At 57.1% G+C, this 19,357-nt stretch overlaps 1 protein-coding gene across 3 annotated transcripts in view; it reads left to right on the forward strand.

Annotated features, from left to right (window-relative positions):
• Window positions 1-18,514, forward strand: part of TFEB (transcription factor EB) — a 55,191-nt gene extending 36,677 nt beyond the window's left edge. For all 3 annotated transcript variants that reach the window (XM_075555125.1, XM_075555126.1, XM_075555127.1), the window contains exons 2-9: window positions 10,706-10,967; window positions 11,045-11,299; window positions 11,964-12,044; window positions 14,664-14,784; window positions 14,876-14,932; window positions 15,417-15,492; window positions 16,044-16,191; window positions 17,391-18,514. In XM_075555125.1, the coding sequence (XP_075411240.1) occupies window positions 10,728-10,967; window positions 11,045-11,299; window positions 11,964-12,044; window positions 14,664-14,784; window positions 14,876-14,932; window positions 15,417-15,492; window positions 16,044-16,191; window positions 17,391-17,882 (1,470 nt within the window). In that variant the 5' untranslated portion in view covers window positions 10,706-10,727 and the 3' untranslated portion in view covers window positions 17,883-18,514. The remainder of the gene's footprint in view (window positions 1-10,705; window positions 10,968-11,044; window positions 11,300-11,963; window positions 12,045-14,663; window positions 14,785-14,875; window positions 14,933-15,416; window positions 15,493-16,043; window positions 16,192-17,390) is intronic.
• Window positions 18,515-19,357: the final 843 nt, after the last annotated feature.

Genomic DNA, 19,357 nt, shown 5'->3' on the forward strand with positions numbered 1-19,357 from the left:
AGACCTCTTCAGACACCACCCCAGCCTTAGCTCCGTTTGCACCCCAGCCAACTGACGCCCCTGGGCCCTGTCGGGATAGCCTCACTGCTTTGGAATGGCCTGTCCTAGGGCTGGGGCCTAGAGAGCCCGTCTCCTCCGTCTGTTTCCTTGTCTGTCCGGCCAGAAGGAGCTCAGAATTCAGACAAAACAAATTCCAAACCTGGACTCTCCCTCTCTTCCCTCCCCAGTCGGAGAGGCTGCCCAGGAGGTCACGGGTCTGTCCCCACTGCCTCCGGGAGCCCGGGCAGCTGATCAAGAGGCCTTCTCTCAGGGGTCGGTTTGATTTCCTCTCGGCCATGGCTGGGCAGCTCCTGCACGGCCGGTCGTCTGTGGCTGACGGGATCAGAGGCGAGCTTCTGACCGCAGGGGCCCAGAACGTAACAAATGGCTAAAACAGCCGCCCCGACACTGGGCTTACAGTCTCTGTTGTTTCAGCCGCCAGACATGTGTTTTCTGGGAATGCAGGAAATTATCTCTGCCCTTTGAGGAAGGGCAGAGGGATCTTTTGGTGTCTCCTCCCCCCACCCCACCTCTGCTTCTGTGTTTGAGGATTCTAGTCTGTGCCATTACCCAGGGGCATGCCCTGACCCCGGGCTGGATGAAAAAGATCGGTTGCTGCGACCCTTTGGTCCCAATAGGTGCTTTTTCAGTGGGAGCCCCCTCCAATAAAACGTAGCACCCCTCCCCCAAAGGCAGGACCAAGGCCGAAGCTCAGCGTCTGCAGGTGCATATGGTAAAGCCAGATTCCCCAGGTCCACTCTTGAGCTCTGTCACTTTTGGCAAGTGACAACCTCTCTGAGCCCGTGATCTGTACAATGGCCCTCACATCCCGAATCCAATGTGCTAAGTGCTTCGAATAGTACCTGGCACAGAGAGTGGTCCACGCATATTACCCATTAGTATACAATATTTAACAAACAAACAAATACGTGTTTTCTTAGGAGGATAGGCCTGCTCGGTACAGAAAAAGAACTACATTCCAAAAGGTAAAGGCGACAACCACAGAGACATCCAGCAAGCGTGTGTGTGGGTGCTTCGCCCAACCTCTGTAACGTCTCTGCGTGTTTCCTCTCCAGAGATTTCACTAGAGATATTTCCCACACGATGAAGGTCATTGTCTATGTGAAATAGAGCAGCCTGCTTTTTGTTGCCTACTAGATCACCCTGCCATTGATTATAGACATAATTTCCCAGTAGAAGCTCCGGTGGCATAGGGGTTACATGTTGGGCTGCTAACTGCAAGGCCAGCAGTTCAAAGCCACCAGCTGCTCCCAGGGAGAAAGATGAGGCTTTCTACTTCCATAAACAGTTCCAGTCTCGGAAGCCCATAGGACAGTGGTTCTCAACCTTCCTTCATGCATTCCTCATGGGGTGGTGACCCCCCCCAACCATCACATTATGTTCATTGCTACTTCATCACTGTCATCTGGCTACTGTTATGAATGGGGCAACCCCTGTGAAAGGGTCGTTTGACCTCCCAAAGGGGTCGTGACCCACAGGCTGAGAACCGCTGCCCTACCTTACCCTCTCGGGTCGGCATGAGTCGGCATCGACTCGAAGGCAGAGAGCCCACACTGCTATCAGAAGAGCCATCTCTCATTTGTCCAACCACGTACTGCTGCAGCCTGGGGTGATGCCCACAGCTGAGAAGACCACTGCTCACCAAAAGTCCACCCAAAGGTGCCTCGGGAGAAGGGCCCAGCAAGCTGCTCCCCGAAAGTCAGTCCTGGGAAACCCAATGGAGTGTGAGCTCTTCTCTGACACATGAGGGCTCAACAGGGGTGTGGCATCAGCTTGACACCAACCAGTTGCGTGTGTGTGTGTGTGTGTGTGTGTGTTTAATTATTGCTGAATATTGAGGGTCCGCTCTGGTTTTTCCTCTACCTAAGTAGCAACACGATAGGGTCATTTTTCATGTATCGATGCCCCGTTTGCATTTAGAATCACTCTCGCTTGCTACCGAACATGTTGTTTTAAAGCTTGGATTAACAAGCAATATTAGATTTAATGGCCTAAGAGCCCATGTGAAAAAATCACAGATACCTATGTATGTTTCTTTCCTGAGAAAGAAAACATGTTGGACGTGCCTTTGTCTTTTGTTTCTGTTGCTTGCTTTTGTAGAATGTTTCTCCTCAGTAGATTGAGGCTATGCATTTCAGGCAGGAATAACACACAGTCATCCGATGATATTTTTAGTACATTTTAGCAGAGTATGTATACATGATACCTTATATCTATTTCTTTAAAAAATCATTTTATTCGGGGCTCGTACAACTCTTACCACAACCCATACATACATCCATTGTGTCAAGCACATTTGTACATTTGTTGCCATCATCATTCTCAAAACATTTGCTTTCTGCTTGAGCCCTTGATATCAGCTCCTTATTTTCCCCCTCCCTTCTCGATCCCCCCTCCCTCATAAACCCGTGATAATTTATAAATTATTATTTTGTCCTATCTTACACTGTCTGACGTCTCCCTTCACCCACTTTTCTGTTGTCCATCCCCCAGGGGGGAGGTTATATGTAGATCCTTGTAATCAGTTTCCCCTTTCCACCCCATCCTCCCTCCACCCTCCCCGTATCGCCACTCTCCCCACTGGTCCTGAAGGGTTCATCTGTCCTGGATTCTCTGTGTTTCCAGACCAGTGTACATCCTCTGGTCTAGCCACACTTTTAAGGTAGAATTGGGATCATGATAGTGGCGGTGTGGGGGTGGGGTGGGAGGGAGGAAGCATTTAAGAACTACAGGAAAGTTGTGTTTCATCATTGCTACACTGCACCCTGACTGGCTTGTTTCCTTCCCGCATCTCTTCTGTAAGGGGATGTCCAGTTGCCTACAGATGGACTTTGGACCCCCAATCTGTACTCCCCCTCATTCACAATGATTTGATTTTTTGTTCTTTGATGCCTGATACCTGATCCCTTCGACACCTCATGATCACACATGCTGGTGTGCTTCTTCCATGTGGGCTTTGTTGCTTCTGAGCTAGATGGCTATTTGTTTACCTTCAAGTCTTTAAGACCCTAGATGCTTTATCTTTTGATAGCCGGGCTCCATCAGCTTTCTTCACCACATTTGCTTATGCACCACTTTGTCTTTAGTGATTGTGTTGGGAAGGTGAGCATCATGGAATGCCAATTTAATAGAACAAAGTGTCCTTGCATTGAGGGAGTACTCGGGTGCTAGCAAACATGTTTAAGGTCCTTGGTAACATCTTTCCAAATGGCTATTTATTTATTTAATATCTCTCTGTTTTAGATCATTTTATTGAGGGCTCCTATAACTCTGGTTACAATCTATACATCAACTGTGCCCAAAATATTAGTACATATGTTGCCATCATTCTTTTCTAGACATTTACTTTCTTTTTCCCCCCTTAATTTTATTGGGGGCTCTTACATCTCTTATCACAGTGCATACATTCATCTAGTGTGTCAGGCACATTTGCACATATGCCGCCATCATCATTTTCAAAGCCTTCTCTTCCCACTTGAGCCCCTGATATCAGCTCCCCATTTCTTCTCCCTCCACCTCCCGACTACCCTCCCTCACAAACTCTTGATAAGTTATAGATTAGTATTTTCATATCTTACATCATCCTCCGTTGCCCCTCACCCACTTTTCCATTATTCATCCCCCCTGGGAGGAGGTTATAGATTGATCCTTATGATCCATTCCCTCTTTCTCCCCCCACCTTCCCCTAATCCTCTTGGTGTCTCTACTCTCATTGTTGGCCCTGAGACATTTACTTTCTACTGAGCCCTTGGGATCAGCTCCTCTCCCCCCCTCCCTTCCCTACCACACTCGAGACCCCTTGATAGATTATAGATTGTTGTTATTTTCATATTTCACATTGACCGCTGTCTCCCTTACCCTCTGGATTCTGTTGTTCTTCCCCCCGGATGGGGGTGTGTGCCATTCATTGTGATCAGTGTCCCCCTCCCGCTCCACCTCTCCTCCACCTTCCCCCTACCCTTTTGGTATCGCTATTCCCATTCCTGTTCCTGGGTTCCGTGTGTTGTGAGCTTTATCTCTTGCCTGTACTATGTACATGCTCCCGTCTAGTCCAGAAGCAGCATTGGGGTCGTGATAGTGGGAAGTGAGGAGGCTTCAAAGGACCAGAGGTATATTGTGTGATCCATCGGTGCTCTACTGCACCCTGCCAAGTGGCTTTTTAATATGAACTTTCCCCGAGCTGCGTTCCAGCAGTGGCTATAGAGGCACTGCCAGTTTTAGGGTCACTTTTGGGGTGTGTGTGAAGGGCATGTCCTTCACTTAACTCTTGAATGACCTGAGAGCTGCCCTCGTTCTCATGTCAACCTGAATGCAGGATGAGACACATGCAGTGTCGTGTACAAATCATAAGGAGGCAATTGGAATTGCAAGGCATTTTTAGAACCTCGAAACCCACCACCACTGAGTCAATTCCAACTCAGAGTGACCCTACAGGACAGGGTAGAACTGGCTCTGTCGGTTTCCTGTGAGTACCTCTCTTCATGGGGGCAGAAAGACTCATCTCTCTCCCAGGGAGCGACTGGTGGTTTTGAACTGCTGACCTTGCAGATTGCAACACTCCTCTACCACCGCCGCCAACCAAAAACCCCAAACAAAACAACCCAGCTGCCATAAAGTCAGCTCCAAATCAGGATAGCCTCATCCGGGTCAGAATAGACCTGCGCTCCAGAGGCTTTGGGGGAAACAGAACATCAGGCCTTTCCTCTGAGGCACCTCTGTGTGGACTTGACTTTCCAACATTTCTATTGGCACCCACAGCAAATGGCAGACTATTTCCAGCGTCCTTCCCAAGCTCAAAGCCAACCCACCGTCCCGATCTCTAACATGGTAGGTTCAGTTTGCCTGTTTGTGACCTTGGCGCACATCGATTGTGCTGTGTGCGTCTTTGTGCCCGCCGGGTTTTTGTTAAGCACGTCGTGCGTGGTGGGTTTGCTCGCTTCCACCACCAATGCAGAGGCATTCTGCAGAACGGAAAGACCACGTCCGGTGTCGGTCTCCAGTCTCCTGTTGATGAACATGTGCGTGGTTTCTCGTGCACAGTGCTAAGGAGCCCTGGGGATGGAGTGGGTCAAGTGCTGAGCCACTAAATGAAAGGTCAATGGTTCGAGCCCACCTGTCGGTCCAAGGGAGAAAGCCGTGGCAGTCAGCCTCTGTGAGGAGTTACAGCCTTGGAACCCCTATGGGTGGCTACTCTGCCCTAACCTAGAGGGTCCCTATGAGCCAGCACTGGCTCGAGGCTAGTGGGTCAGTGGGTGGGCTTAATGGTTCTATGGCCATTCTGGTACATATCTGTTGGTAAACACGCGGCTGTTTTTCTGTCCGGCTGGTACCGAGGATTGGACTTGCTGAATCATGGGGCATACATACATGGAGCTTCCGGCTTCAAGTTTGCAGGATCACGGGCAAAGCAGGACATCCTCCAGGCCAAGCAAGCCTCACAAGCAACTGAGCCCTGGAGGCATAGTGGTTCAGTGTTGGGTCAGCAGTTCAAAACCACCAGTCAATCCACAGGAGGGAGAGGAGGCTCTCTCCTCCCATAGAGAGCTCCAGGCTCAGGAACCCACTGGGCAGTTCTAGCTTGCACTGTAGGCTCGCTACGAGTCAGTGTCGACTTGATGATGGCGGTGAGTTTGGCTTGATGGTATCATGAGTGACCCATTGAGCTGTTCACCACAGTCCACAGTTTGAACCCAACAGCTGCTCGGAGGGGGAACCGATGAGGCTTTCTGCTTCCCTGCAGAGTGACAGGCTCAGAAAACCCAAAGGGGCAGTTAGACTCTGTCCTACAGGGTCGCTGTGTGTCAGAACCGGCTGGATGGTTAGAACAGTTTGAGGGGCATCCTGGGAACATGAAGTCCCCTCAGAAGGCTCTTGTCTGGGGCCCCGAAGGAGCAGAGCCCCCAACTCCACTGGCGTGTGCCTGTGACCCTGGCCCTGGCCCCAGTCCTCGCCAGCATCAAGGGAGGGTTTGGGCCCGGCTCTAGGTGGTGAGAAGGGGTCCTTCCACTTAGCGACTCCTCTTTGGACTCCAACTGGGCCCTTCATGACCCCCGGCTGTTTCCTTGTGCCCTTCTCCTCTTGTCGTAGCAGAGTCACACTCACAGCACAGGCTCACGCTGTACAAGGCAAGTGCTACAGAATTCAATGAGCTAGGGCCTAGCCCCCCTCTCTTAGTGATAAGACCACCACCTCCCCACTCCCCCACCTCCTTCCACTCCTGTCCCACAGGTAACCGCCCTACACAGTGTAGCATTCTGGGGGAAGCCCAGAGTAGTGAGTTAAAGAACAGGGGCTCGGAACCAGGCTGTCTGGATCACATCTCTATCCTGCTGCTTATCAGCTCTGCAGACTCCAGCAAGTGGCGCAACCTCTCTGTGCTTGCGTCCCCCTGAAAAGTGGGGTCAACAATGGCACCCACTGCGAGGGTTCCTGCGAAGATCAGGGGTCCGGCGGGGAAGCTCACAGAGACCAGCTCGGACCCAGGATAAGCGTTCAACATTAAGCTCCTTCCAAAGGAGCCGTCCGTGGTGCAGCGGCTTCCAAGTTAGGCTGCTCACGGCAAGGCCACCCGCTGGAAAGGACCAGCTGAGAGAAAGAGGAGGCTCTGTACCCCGTAAAGAAGCCCCCAGGGGCAGTTCGACCCTGTTCTAGAGGGTCGCTCTGAGTCCGAATTGAGGGCAGTGAGTTTGGCTGTTTTTGTTGGCTTTCTTGGCGACGGGACCGTAAGAAGCTGGGACATCACCAGTCCTGACAATAGGGGGTGATCTGGGGGAGCCTTTCTCTGCCTGACCCTGCCACCAGAGCTGCCCTCTGCACAGACAGCCCGTGCTCATTTTTACAAATGAGGAAACTGAGGCTGGGAGAGGAGGCGGAGCCTCTGCAGGGTGGCCCCGTCCATGAGAGGCCTTGAGCGTGGCCTAGCCCCGGCTCCTCTCTCAGCGAGGCCAGCACTGGCCCGATCCCCCGACAGGCACTTGGCCTTTTGTTAAGGAGACAAGGGGCTTGTTTTTCACCCGGCCCGCCCCGTGCCGGCTGGCACTGCCAGGCCCGGGGCCACCCCTGCCTCCTCCCACCAGGGCCTAACTGAAGTCAGATTGTTTCCCCTCAGGGGAGGGGTCCCCCAGCTCCCTGTGTGTGGGGGGGTGCAGCTGCGAGGGGCAGGGGCAGCAGGCTGGGCTGGAGGGCTACTGTCTATGGTGGGCAGTGGAGGGGTGGGCAGGACAGGGTGCCCTCTCTGTGTAGGAGTCCTGGGTAGAGGGGTGGGTGAAAACGTGATTAGAGGCTGCAGCTGTGTCTGTGCCGCAGGCTGGGGGTGACTTGAGGGCACAGTGGGTCCTTTGGCCCTGGGGACCATTGTGAGGTGGGTGAAGAGACGTGGCCTTAGAGAAGGTAGACAAAGGAGGAAGGCAGGCCAGGTGAGGCCCCTGAGGAAGTGGACCCTAAGAGGGGGGTGGCTCCCCACTTTGTGAAAGGCCTGGTGGGGCGGTGGGGTAAGTGTCGAGCCTCTAACCTAGGTCAGTGGTGGAAGCCCAGGAGCAGCTCCACAGGAGAGAGATGAGGCGGGCTGCTCCCGTGAGCGTGGCCGCCATGGAGACCCTGCGGAGTGGTTTTACTCTGCCCTGCAGGATCACCATGAGTCGGACCCCACCCGACGGCTGTGGGTTTTCGGGGTAGCCCTCTGTGGAAGAAGTTTGGTTGGGGGTCTGGAAGCTTAGGCTCCATTCCTGACCCCCCAACCCTCCAATCCGGACAAGCAACTTGGGACAAGCTCCTTCCAATTTTGCACGGAGACACAGTGGTCTCGGGGTCCTCCTGAACACCGGCTGGGGAGCCCCTCCGTCTCCATTCCTCCTTGGCTGTAAAAACCCCAGAGCTGTGATCTATTCTGCCCCCTAGTGACAGAGTGAGGCTGAGAATCGTTAGGGAGGCAGACAGCCTCTGTGTTCTCCCTGGGAGTGACCGGTGGATTCAAACTGCTGACCTTTCGGTTAGCAGCCCCATGTGTCACCCACTCTTCCACAGGGCTTCTCTCTTACTACCAATGGAGAATCATAAGTGAAAGGCCTCCGCGGGGCTGTTTGAAGTTCAAGGGCTTGACCAGCGTGCTTTCTGCACACTGGCCTCCAGGGAGTGGTTTTGGACCCAGCGACTCATTTCTTTGATTTCAGGCTTCCCAGTAGCTTTCCCTGTACGCTCTGCTAGTTCTGGCCCATTTGCCGTCTGCTCTTACCGAGAACGTGTCAGCCTGCGCTGCTTTCCTCTGCCAGCCCCAGAGCCCAGGGTCCCTCTTGGGACCTTGGGCCACCACGGCTCTGCCCTCTGGTCTCCTCTGATCGGCCCCCTGACCAGGACGGTTTTGTGCTGAATGGTGATTCGCCAACACAGAACGGGCCGCGGCCATGCACCGTGTGAGAGACACCTAATGTCCTCACCCACTCTTGGAAGGGAGCTCTGGTGGCCGACTGTGAAGGATCGATCGCCAACCAAAAGGCTGGCCGTCAGAACCACCTGGAGGTCTGCTGGCGTAAAGATGCAAAGTGAGTCGATGCCGACTCACGCCACCCTACAGGACAGGGTGTTTCCGAGACTGTCACTTTTCATGGGAGTACAAGCCCCGTCTTTCTCCCAAGGAGTGACTGGTGGTTTCGAACCGTTGACCCTGCATTGCAATAGGCAGCCTACCTCATGATCACCACCTCACCAGGGCCCCTTAATCCATTAAGATGACAGCCTCTAAGACTCGTGGGAGGGGCTCTAGTCTATCACAGGGACAGTAGGGACTGACTGACTGGACTCCATGACACCTAATCATCACCAGCTCTTGGAAGTGGAAACGTCTTGCTAATGAGGAGAGGTTAAGTGACGTGCCTAAGGTCACAGGGCAGACAGGTGGCTGAGTGGGGTTCAAGTCCACCTCCATTCAGCTCTCTAACCCTTCCTGATGCCGACTCACAGCGAGCCCATAGAACAGCGTAGAACTGCCCCACGGGGGGGAGGATGTTCTGAGACGCTCTTCTTTCTTCCAAGAAGTGGCTGGTGGTTTCAAACTGCTGACCTTGTGGTCCGCAGTCCAAATGCATAACTACGATGTCACCAGGGCTCCCTGTACTGCTCTTGTAGTACATATCCAGTCCTTACCTGCCCCCTGGTGGGTCTGGAGCATCCCTAGGGATCCCCCATCACCCAGAAAGCCTCAGCACCTTCTGCCAGAAGGGACATCTTCACCTACCTGGTCCAGCCCTTTCAATTTGTACATGGGGAGACTGAGGCTCAAGCAAGCAGTGAGACTTAGGTGGGCTCACTGAGTGAGCTAATTCTGCCCTCTCACCTGGTAGGCTTGGGAACCCAAGCCCCTCTTGTCCTCCGAGACCCCTGGGTGGTGGGAAGCCCTTCGTGGGCCCTGGTAGGATGGGGGTCTCTGGGAGCGGCCCCCGTGGGCACCAGGTTAGCATTACTGTGGACTTGACCTCCAGGTTTCCCAGACCATAGATCCTGCAAGCTCAGGGACTCCGTTTGCCTCTGTGCCGTGGCCCCAGTGGCCGGGTGCCCAGGGCCATTCACGTCACACGTTTACTGACCATCTATTCCGTGCTGAGGAGCCCTGGTGACAGAGGCCGAGCGCTGGGTGGGGCGAATCACAGTGGTTATGCGTTGGACTGAAATCACTAGGTCAGTTCGAAACCACCAGCTGCCCTGTGGGAGAAAGACGGGCCTTTCCACTTCCATAGGGAGTGACAGTCTCGGAAACCCACGGGGCAGTTCTACCCTGTCCTCGAGGGTCACTGTGCGTCGGCGGTGACTCGATGTCCATGAGGTTTGTTTGTTTGCTTTTTACTGATTGTGAGATGCTAGGTAGGCGCTGCGGAAGGACAGTGCAGCAGTGAGCAGGACAGACTCCTTCCTAAGGTGAGCTTGCAGTCCGGGTGGGGAACAGCACACGAACGAGCCAAGGGATACATGCATAGTGTTGGAGATGGCGATATGGGATGGGCCGTGTATATGTGTGTGTGATGGGGGGGCGGGGAGGGTCTTGCAATTTTCAATAGGGTGCTTGCAGACTGCTCTCTTAGATGCTAAGAAGGTGACCCCTGAGCCTTGAAGGGAGTGAAGGGCTCGAGGGGCCAAGGCCTTGAGTGGGGAGCAGGGTGAGTATGTCTGACAGGGTGCTGAGAGGGGAGAATCACAGTGGGCCTGTTAGGCCAGGGAAAGGACTTCAGCTTGGACGGAGTCAGGGGGGAGCCAGGAAGGGTCAGAGCAGAGGCGGGGTGCGCTATGACCCGGGCTGTCCCAGGTGCTGGAGCAGGACAGCAGGTACCGAGCTGAGGGTAGGCGGAACGTTGTGGAGGCAGACAGAAGGCCGGGCCACAGGGTGCCTTCAGCAAGCCGCTCGGGGAGAGAAGATGGACGGTGGCAGGGTTCATGTGGTGACAGTGGTGGGGGGTGGACCCTGAGCCTTGGGGGCTGACCAAATCAAAGGAGTGGAGAAGAGGGGGACTCCTTTTCTGGCCCAGGGACTAAGAACTCTGGATTCAAGGCTTGTCACACAGGAGCTCGGGAACTTGGGGCCAATCCCTCCTTTCTAGAGGGCTCGGCATGCCACAATCCCACTGGCCCTGCCCCTTCCCACCAGAACGCTCGTCCACAGGGAGCCCGGGCCAGCAGCGGCCATGGCTTCACGCATCGGGCTGCGCATGCAGCTGATGCGGGAGCAGGCGCAGCAGGAGGAGCAGCGGGAGCGCATGCAGCAGCAGGCTGTCATGCATTACATGCAGCAGCAGCAGCAGCAGCAACAACAGCAGCAACAGCAGCAGCAGCAACAGCAGCAGCTGGGGGGCCCGCCCACCCCGGCCATCAACACCCCTGTCCACTTCCAGTCCCCACCACCGGTGCCTGGGGAGGTGCTGAAGGTAAGTTCTGCCCCTCGGCCTGCCCCATGGGCCCCAGCCCCCCTCCCCCACTAGAACCTTGCCTTCTACCCTTTCAGGTGCAGTCCTACCTGGAGAACCCCACCTCCTACCACCTGCAGCAGTCCCGGGACCAGAAAGTGCGGGAGTACCTGTCAGAGACCTATGGGAACAAGTTTGCCGCCCACATCAGCCCCGCCCAGGGCTCCCCGAAGCCCCCACCCGCTGCCTCCCCGGGGGTGAGGGCCGGCCACGTGGTGTCCTCCTCAGCCGGCAACAGTGCGCCCAACAGTCCGATGGCCATGCTGCACATCAGCTCCAACCCCGAGCGGGAGGTGAGTGAGGGGCTGCCCGGGGGGGAGGAGAGAATGCTGCCCTCAGGGAGCCCCAGGCTGCGGGGAGATCCAGCCCAGTTCTTGGGGATCTTCAATATGAGGGGAGACACAGCCCTGTCTTTAGGGAGCCCCAGGCTGCGGGGTCACAGTCCTGTGCTCCCAGGCTGTGGGAGGACATAGGCCATTGCTCACAGAAACCTAGTCTCACAGAGGAAAAACAGTATATTCATTTTAATAAAACAACAAACTCCTCTTGTCCCCTTTCTCTCCTAAAGAGAGATATGTGTCTTATTAGGAAAAAATAAACCAAAATTTTTAAAGGAAGCTAAACCAAAGGAAGGAAAACTCAGCCACCTCCGCCCCTGTTACTGCGAGGCAGCCACTCTCACTCCCCCAGCAAACAGGCTGCCCTTCTCCGTCTGGTGCCTGCAAGTCCTGGTGTCTGTTGACCGTGGGCTCTGTCTGTCAGGCACCTTTCCGTGCCCGCCTTCAAAAGCAGCGCTGGGGAGAACCAGGAGACTCCTATAAGAAAGCCTGGCTGAGCCGAGCCTGGCCCGGGCTCCAGGGCTGTGTCCCCGAGCCAAGCGGCCTGGGTGGGGTGGGCCTCCCCTCCCTGTGTGGCTGGCCCCTGCCCCCACCAAGAAGGACTCCCTTCTCCTTTCAGTTTGATGACGTCATCGACAACATTATGCGTCTGGACGATGTCCTGGGCTACATCAACCCCGAGGTTCAGATGCCCAACACGGTATTGCTGGCTGGGCTGGGCGGGTGTTCCAGTTGAAGGGGATGAGGATGGGGGGTGGGCAGTGGCAGAGGTGGGGGCTCCCCAATCAAATATGTGACGAGGGTGAGGGCCGGGCGGGACAGCGATTCAGGAAAGCAGCTGTGCCCTCACCCTAGGGCATGATGGGGACTCGGGCTGACTGGGCAGTGGGGGAAGACTTCCTGGGGCTGGGGGGAGGTGAGGAAGTGCCAGTGCTGGCATAGCTGGGGCCCCCACTTCCTTCTCTGCCAAGCTGAGGACCGCTCCCCTTACACCTCCTGAAGGTGCCATGGTGCCTGACGGGGTGTAAGGAACTCCGTGTGGGAATCCAGAAGCCTGGCTTCAGGCCTTTGCTCTGACTTTGGGGAATCCCACAACCACTCTGAGCCTCAGCTGCAAAATGGGGCGACGCCTACTTCCCACAGGATTGCGGGTGTGGCGGGTTCAAATAAATGACAGCCACTAGGATGTCTGGGAATTTAGAAGAGTCTAACTGGACTGCGAGAATCCAAAGTGATATAGGCAGTCTGGCGTATATATAGGCGGAAACCCATTTGTCAGGGACTTCCTGTGGAGGCAGCAGGTACCACAAAAGCAGAAAGCAAAAGTAATGCCATCATCCTTTCCAGTGAGTGAGCCCCGCAGGGGGCAGGATTGATCATATCACCGGAAAGGAACAATATTAAGCAATAACAAAATTAATCACAACATTCACACTATTGAAGAATACCGAGATCAATTACAACGTCCCGATCTTGGGAACACAGGAGTACATTCTAAAACCAATCACTAGCAGGACTTGCCCAGATGGGAGGGGGAAGGAGGCAGGTCATTCCGCCATCAAAGACGCGGGGTCACCTTGGTCAGTTTGCCTCAGGGGAGAAACAAGAGGCAGGAAACTGCTGGGCTGCTCAGGGTGAGGCTGAGGGGTACTTTCACGGAGCAGGTGGGACTGCTGGATGCCCGGGCACCCCTGCCCCTCAAGGAAGGTTCTCTGGTGGCACAGTGGGTCGAGTGTCGGGTTGCTAATCAAAGAGTTGGCAGCTAGAACACCCCCCAACCCCCACCGCTCACCTAAGGGGCAGGTGGGGCAGTTTGAGCCCGTAAAGACTTGCAGCCTTAGACAAAGATGATGGCAACATCGGTTCAGCTGTGCTGGATACAATGGGTGTATGGCTCGCTATAAGAGCTGTCAGAGCCCCAGTGCAATGCTCTTTTAATAATAACAAAGATAAAAGACTGACAAACATGAGGACGCAGTTCGACTCTGTCCCGGAGGGCAGCGAGGAGTCCTTGCAGCCACTGAGGGTGGGGACCTGAACTGCTGGCTCCTGCCTATCATGCCCTGCCCCTGGCCCCCTGGCCCCCTAGCCATGACATCAAAGGCCCCAGTTCCTGTGGTGGGGAGCCAACCCTGAATCCCCCCAGCCCCCGACTGTGTCCCTGCCCAGGTGCTCGGCAGGATTGACAGGAACCAGTTGGGTCTGAAGCCTGCAGCCACCTGGACAGCCAGGGCTTGGGGGGGCGGGCGGGGGCTAGGGTGTGTGCTATGCACAGCTGGGGGCCTGCGGGTCTCTCTCTAGCGTGACTGTGGCAGGAGCTGGCAGACCTGCCCAGCCCCACTTCTGTCCCACTCAGGCCCTGCCCTCACCCTACTGGCAGCAGCCCCTTGCTCCGTGCCCAGGCCTTTGCAACCAGCCAAGCCATCCAGGAGCCAGTGGCCCCTCCTGGCCCTGCCCTCACCCCCTGCTGACCCCTGCCCCTTGTGTGTGTGCGTGTGCGCGTGTGCGTGTGTGTGTGTGTGTGCGTGTGAACAGAACTGGACTCCACACGGAGTTTGTGTGTTCAGCAGCTGATTTTCCAGACAGATTCACCAGACCTTTCTTTCTTCCGGGGTGCCTCTGGGTGGACCCCGACCTCCAACCTTCCTTCAGCAGAGAAGCGTCTGAACCCCTTGCTTGACCCACAGAGCCCGCCACGTGGTACCCTCCCCTGCCTACTGCCGGCCCCACATCTCTGCCCAGGCCCAGGGTTCAGTCCTGGTTCCTGGTCCTCCAGGAAGCATTCCAGAAATTCCCAAATGGATTAGGGGCCCCTCCCCTGGGCTTCCCTCATGCCTGGGGCCTGGCCCTGTCCTGCACATATCACCAGTTTGGAAAGAGGCGATTAGTCCTGCGGGCAGAGCTGCATCTCTTCTGGGTTTGGTGGTTACTGGGGCCCATGGGGAACTTGCGTGCCTGCAAGACTGGCTGCCTCCCTGCCAAGGAGTCGATGTCCACTCACAGCGACCCCAAAGGGCAGGGCTGGGCTGCCCCTGTGAGTTTCTGAGACTGTCACTGTGTATGGGGTCGGGGGTAGAAAGCGCTTTCATGGAGTAGCTGGTGGTTTCGAACTGCGGACCTTGCGGTTAGCAGCCGGACTCTTAATCGCGACACTGCCAGGGCTCCTGGAGCTGGCTGCAGACCCTGTAAGACCTCGACGGGGGTCTGCTAGACACCTGCACAGCTTGCCCCAGGTGTCCCTGGCCAAGGCTAACCCTGGGTGGCAGGGCCCTTCACCAAGAGGAGGCTGCTCACCATCCCTCTCCAACCTTCCCCTCAGCTGCCTCTGTCCAGCAGCCACCTGAACGTGTACAGCGGGGACCCCCAAGTCACAGCCTCCCTGGTGGGTGTCACCAGCAGCTCCTGCCCTGCTGACCTGACCCAGAAGCGAGAGCTCACAGGTACCCCCTCCCTGTGCACCCAGCTCCCCACTGCCCCCTCTGCCTCTCTGCCCCCTACCCAACCCTTCTCTCACACCCCCCTGGCTTCCAGATGCAGAGAGCCGGGCCCTGGCCAAGGAGAGGCAGAAGAAGGACAATCACAATCTAAGTGAGTCCTCCCAGCCCGCTCCTCCCTCCTCTGAAGGCTGGCTAAAAGCCACTTACTTCCCCCACCCCCATGAGCATGAGACCCCCCCAGCCAAGACCAAGCCCTTTGCAGGTACATACAGTTCTCCCATGAGCCTGACTCTGGTGGGCCCTCATCTCTACTGGTCCTCTTTAGGAGGGTGGGGGAAGGAGCTACTGGGAAGGGTTAACAACTCAGAAAGAATGGGTTTATCAGACTGGCTGTTTTTAGGCAGCAGGGGTGTGGAGGCTGCCCCCACCCCTACTCCCACAGACCCCGGTGCCCTGCTAACAGCCTAAGCAGGGTCTAACAGTGCCTGTGTCCCCTCCCTACCTGCCAGAAACCCCAGTAGTCTGTGGGCCACCCATCACGTCCCTGAGGGCTGGCATTCAGCTGCAGGGTGCCCTGAGGTGGCCCTCATCCAGGTGGGTCCCTCTAACCGCCCCTCCTGGACCTGCTCCCTTAGTTGAAAGGAGACGGAGGTTCAACATCAACGACCGTATCAAGGAGCTGGGCATGCTGATCCCCAAGGCCAATGACTTGTGAGTGCTGGGGCTGGGCTGGGGGGAGGGGGCTAGAGTAGTGGTTCTCAACTTGTGGGTCGAGACCCTTTGGGGGAGGGTCGAAGGACCCTTTCACAGGGGTTGCCCAAGACCATGTTTCCGATGGTCTTAGGAACCAAGACGCCGCTCCTCTCCCAGGCGGGTCCGCCCACATGCAGAGACGGCCACGTATGGGGGTCACTGTATTAAAGGGCTGCGGCATTAGGAAGGCTGAGAACTGCCGTGCTAGAGGGTCCTTCCTTGATCATCTATTTGAGAGAGGAAGTCCCTGCTCTCCCTGCCAGCATGGCTCAGGACAGAAGGGACGGTGTCCCCAGGGTCCAGGGCCAGGGGGGCCTTGTGAGCAGCCCGGCTAGGTGGAGGATTGGGTGGCCCGGATGGCACGCCTGCTCTGTGGGATGAGTGAGGGCACCGGGGGGTGGCAAGGCAGTCACCGGGTGGGTGACTGAGCGCCAGGGGCTGATGGCAAGGCAGGGTGGGCCTGGCCAGGCTTGGCAGCTGCTCTGACCAAGGGCCCCCGCTGGCTGCAGAGACGTGCGCTGGAACAAGGGCACCATCCTCAAGGCGTCGGTGGACTACATCCGGAGGATGCAGAAGGACCTGCAGAAGTCCAGGGAGCTGGAGACCCACTCTCGGCGCCTGGAGATGACCAACAAGCAGCTCTGGCTCCGCATCCAGGTCTGAGCCCGGGGAGCGACGCTGGGAGTGGAGGCTTGGGAAGCATGCCCAGGGCGGGGGTTTCCCTCAGTTGGGATGAGTTTGGTGGTCATAAATAACCCCCGTACATGAGGCCCCTCGGCTCTGCAAAGCTCTATCTGGGGCCCACGCTGAGGACAGGCACTCCCAAGGCGGGCTTTTCAAGCTCCCACCCAAAGTGACATGGCCCTTCTGCTCACTTTTCTGTGGTCAGTGCAGTACAAGGCCACACGTAACCCCCAAACCCACTACCCTCATTCCGTCCTGATTCGGAGCAACCCTGTAGGGCGGACTAGAACAACCCTCTAGAGCTTCCAATCTTTACAGAAGTGGGCGGCCTCATCTTTCTCCCTTGGAGCAGCCAATGGGTTCGAATGCACAACCTTAGCAGCCTGACTTCACCCAGGGCATCACCACGTTTCTTTCCCTGACCCTCAAACTCAAAAGAGCCAAACTCACTGCGCTCGGGTCGATGGCGACTCATAGTGACCCCAGAAGACAGGGTAGAACTGCCCCCGTGGGCTTCTGAGACTGGCCCTCTTTACTGGAGTGGAGAGCCCCCTCTGTCTCCTGAGGAGCCGCTGGTGGTGTCAAACTGCTGACCTGGGGGATTGCAGCCCAATTTGTGACCAAAGTGCAAATGTACCGAGGGCTTGGTAGGTCAGAGAGTTGGGACCCTTCGGGGGACAGTACAAAGAACCACCCTGGAGAGTCAGCTCTCCTCCCTGGAGCCCCAGGTTCTCGTCCCAGCTCTGTGTTGGGTCCCTGCGGGCTGGTCCTCTGTAGCGGGGAGCACGTGGGTGCAGCTTCCACACTTCCCCGACTCTTTCTCATGGTTGGTCACAGACTTGATGGGACACCCCAGCCCACACCCTCCCAGCCCAAATCAAAGGTTCCCGAGAGAGAGCTCTTATCCTTAATAGAGGCCCAGCACTCCGAGAGCCTCAATTCCAGGCCAGTCGGGGCACGACACCCTCAATTAGAACGGGGCAGTGCCTTGGGGCTGAGTGCGTCCACAGCCCACGAATGAGCGGTGGTTTGTAGTCAGCGAAGACTCTCGACTCTGGATGATCTTGGCTGCCCAAGGGGAGAGGGGCAATGTTTGTGGCCTGGGCCAGGGGAAGACTGGGCCCCTGGTGCCCCTGGCGTGTGCCCCCAGCCCGCTGTCTGCCCCCCTGCAGGAGCTGGAGATGCAGGCCCGAGTGCACGGCCTCCCAACTGCCTCCCCGTCGGGTGTGAACATGGCGGAGTTGGTGGAGCAGGTGGTGAAGCAGGAGCTGCCCGGCGGCGAGGAGGGCCCAGGGGAGGCTGCGCTGCTGGGGGCCGAGGTCCCTGATCCTGAGCCCCTCCAGGTTCTGCCCCCCCAGGCCCCACTGCCCCCACCGGCCCAGCAGCCCCAGCCCCAGTCCCCATTCCACCACCTGGACTTCAGCCACAGTTTGAGCTTTGGGGGCGGGGGCAACGAGGGGCCCCCGGGCTACTCCGAGCCCCTGGGGCCCGAGCACGGCTCCCCATTCCCCAGCTTGTCCAAGAAGGACTTGGACCTCATGCTCCTCGACGACTCGCTGCTCCCACTGGCCTCTGACCCCCTCTTCTCCACCATGTCCCCCGAGGCCTCCAAAGCCAGCAGCCGCCGGAGCAGCTTCAGCATGGAGGAGGGCGACGTGCTGTGACCCTGGTTGGCACGGGAGGTGGGGGGGCCCTGGAGGGCCAGGGCCACCTCCCCCCCCCTGCAGACTGCACTGTGTGTGAAGTAGCCAGGAGCCCTGCCTCGCTCAGTCCGCCCCAATGGCCCCCTATTTGGAGTTAGTGCCCACCTGGCAGCCTGTGGGGTCTGGAGACACCCCTCCCCTGGCTCAGTGCTGCCAGGGCCACCCTCTGGGAGGGGGTGGGCAGAGGTAGGCCTTGCAACTGACTGCCACCTGAAGAAGGGGAGGGAGGGAGGAGACAGGGTGTGCTGGAGGTTAAGAAGAGGTCCTGGGCACACAGTGAGGGGGATGGCCCAGTTTCCTGAGCCTGACACCGCCCCCCTAGTCCCTGGAGGAGAAGGCTGCGTTGGCACAGGGGGTGGGGAAGCTCCTTTTCTGAGGCAGTGACTGGTCCGGGGGTGCCCAGGCGTACCTTTCTGGGACTCAGATTGCAATAAGCCCCTTCCCAGCCCGGTATTCTCCACTCCCACGGGTGGGGCACCCCACCCCCCTTTGGTGCTAACAGCTCTCCACCAGGCGGTGTGAGGGCAGGGGGGCCTGGACAGACGGTGGGCTGGGCCGGGGTGGAGCGGGGTGGCGGCTGGAAGAGCAGCTCCCCTCCTTCGTGCCTTTAGTAAACACTGTGCTTTGTACCTTTGTCTCCGGTCTCTTTGCAGTGGGTCCAAGGTGGGCAGACACGGGGCGCTCAACTCAATGGGCTCCTTTCTGGATTCTGGGTTAGGATGACCCATGACAGAAGCTGAGCTGAGGGAATATGGACAAGAGGGGGCAAGCTCAACCCCCCCCCCCACCACACACACACATTCCCCCCTGGTCCCCCAACTGCCCCCTGCAAATTCTCAGCCCTGCCCCCCTGGGAAACTGGGAGGGGATGGGGCGTTGTCCCCCCTGTGGCCACCAGATGGTGCTGCAGCCACACTGCTCCCGCACTTCCAGCTGTGGACCAGCTGTGGGGTTAGATAACGGGTGGGGGGCAGAAGGTTGCTTATAAATGGGCTTGAGGTGGGGGCTTCTCCTGTGACCATCCCTATTCTTCCCTTCACTGGAGGGAGGTCCAGAGGGAGCTCTGGCCTCTGTGGGCAAGCCCGGCTCCTCTGCACCCTGACAGTTAGTTATTCTTGCTGGTACCTGAAGGGCCATGCCTTGTGGGTCTGAAGAAATGGGGGGAGATGTGGACCACTCTGGCTGCTGCTCTGGGCTGGGGGTGGGGGTGGGGTGGACAGCGAGGCCTTCCCACCAGAGTACCCACCTTAGTTCCTTTGGCTCCAAAGTTCTGGGGAATGCGGCCTCACCCAGGAGACGGAACTGGTCTGGGCCGTTGGGTGAGCCCCAGAACTGGAGAACGAGAACACCCGGTTGGCCGGCGTGGTGGGGACCATCCCACCTCCTGGGACCCCGTAATGTCTCCTAGTCATTTCCAAAGTTGATCACCAACCACC

This window comes from Tenrec ecaudatus, chromosome 7 (assembly GCF_050624435.1).
Source record: "Tenrec ecaudatus isolate mTenEca1 chromosome 7, mTenEca1.hap1, whole genome shotgun sequence".
In the NCBI taxonomy this organism is placed as follows: domain Eukaryota; kingdom Metazoa; phylum Chordata; class Mammalia; order Afrosoricida; family Tenrecidae; genus Tenrec; species Tenrec ecaudatus.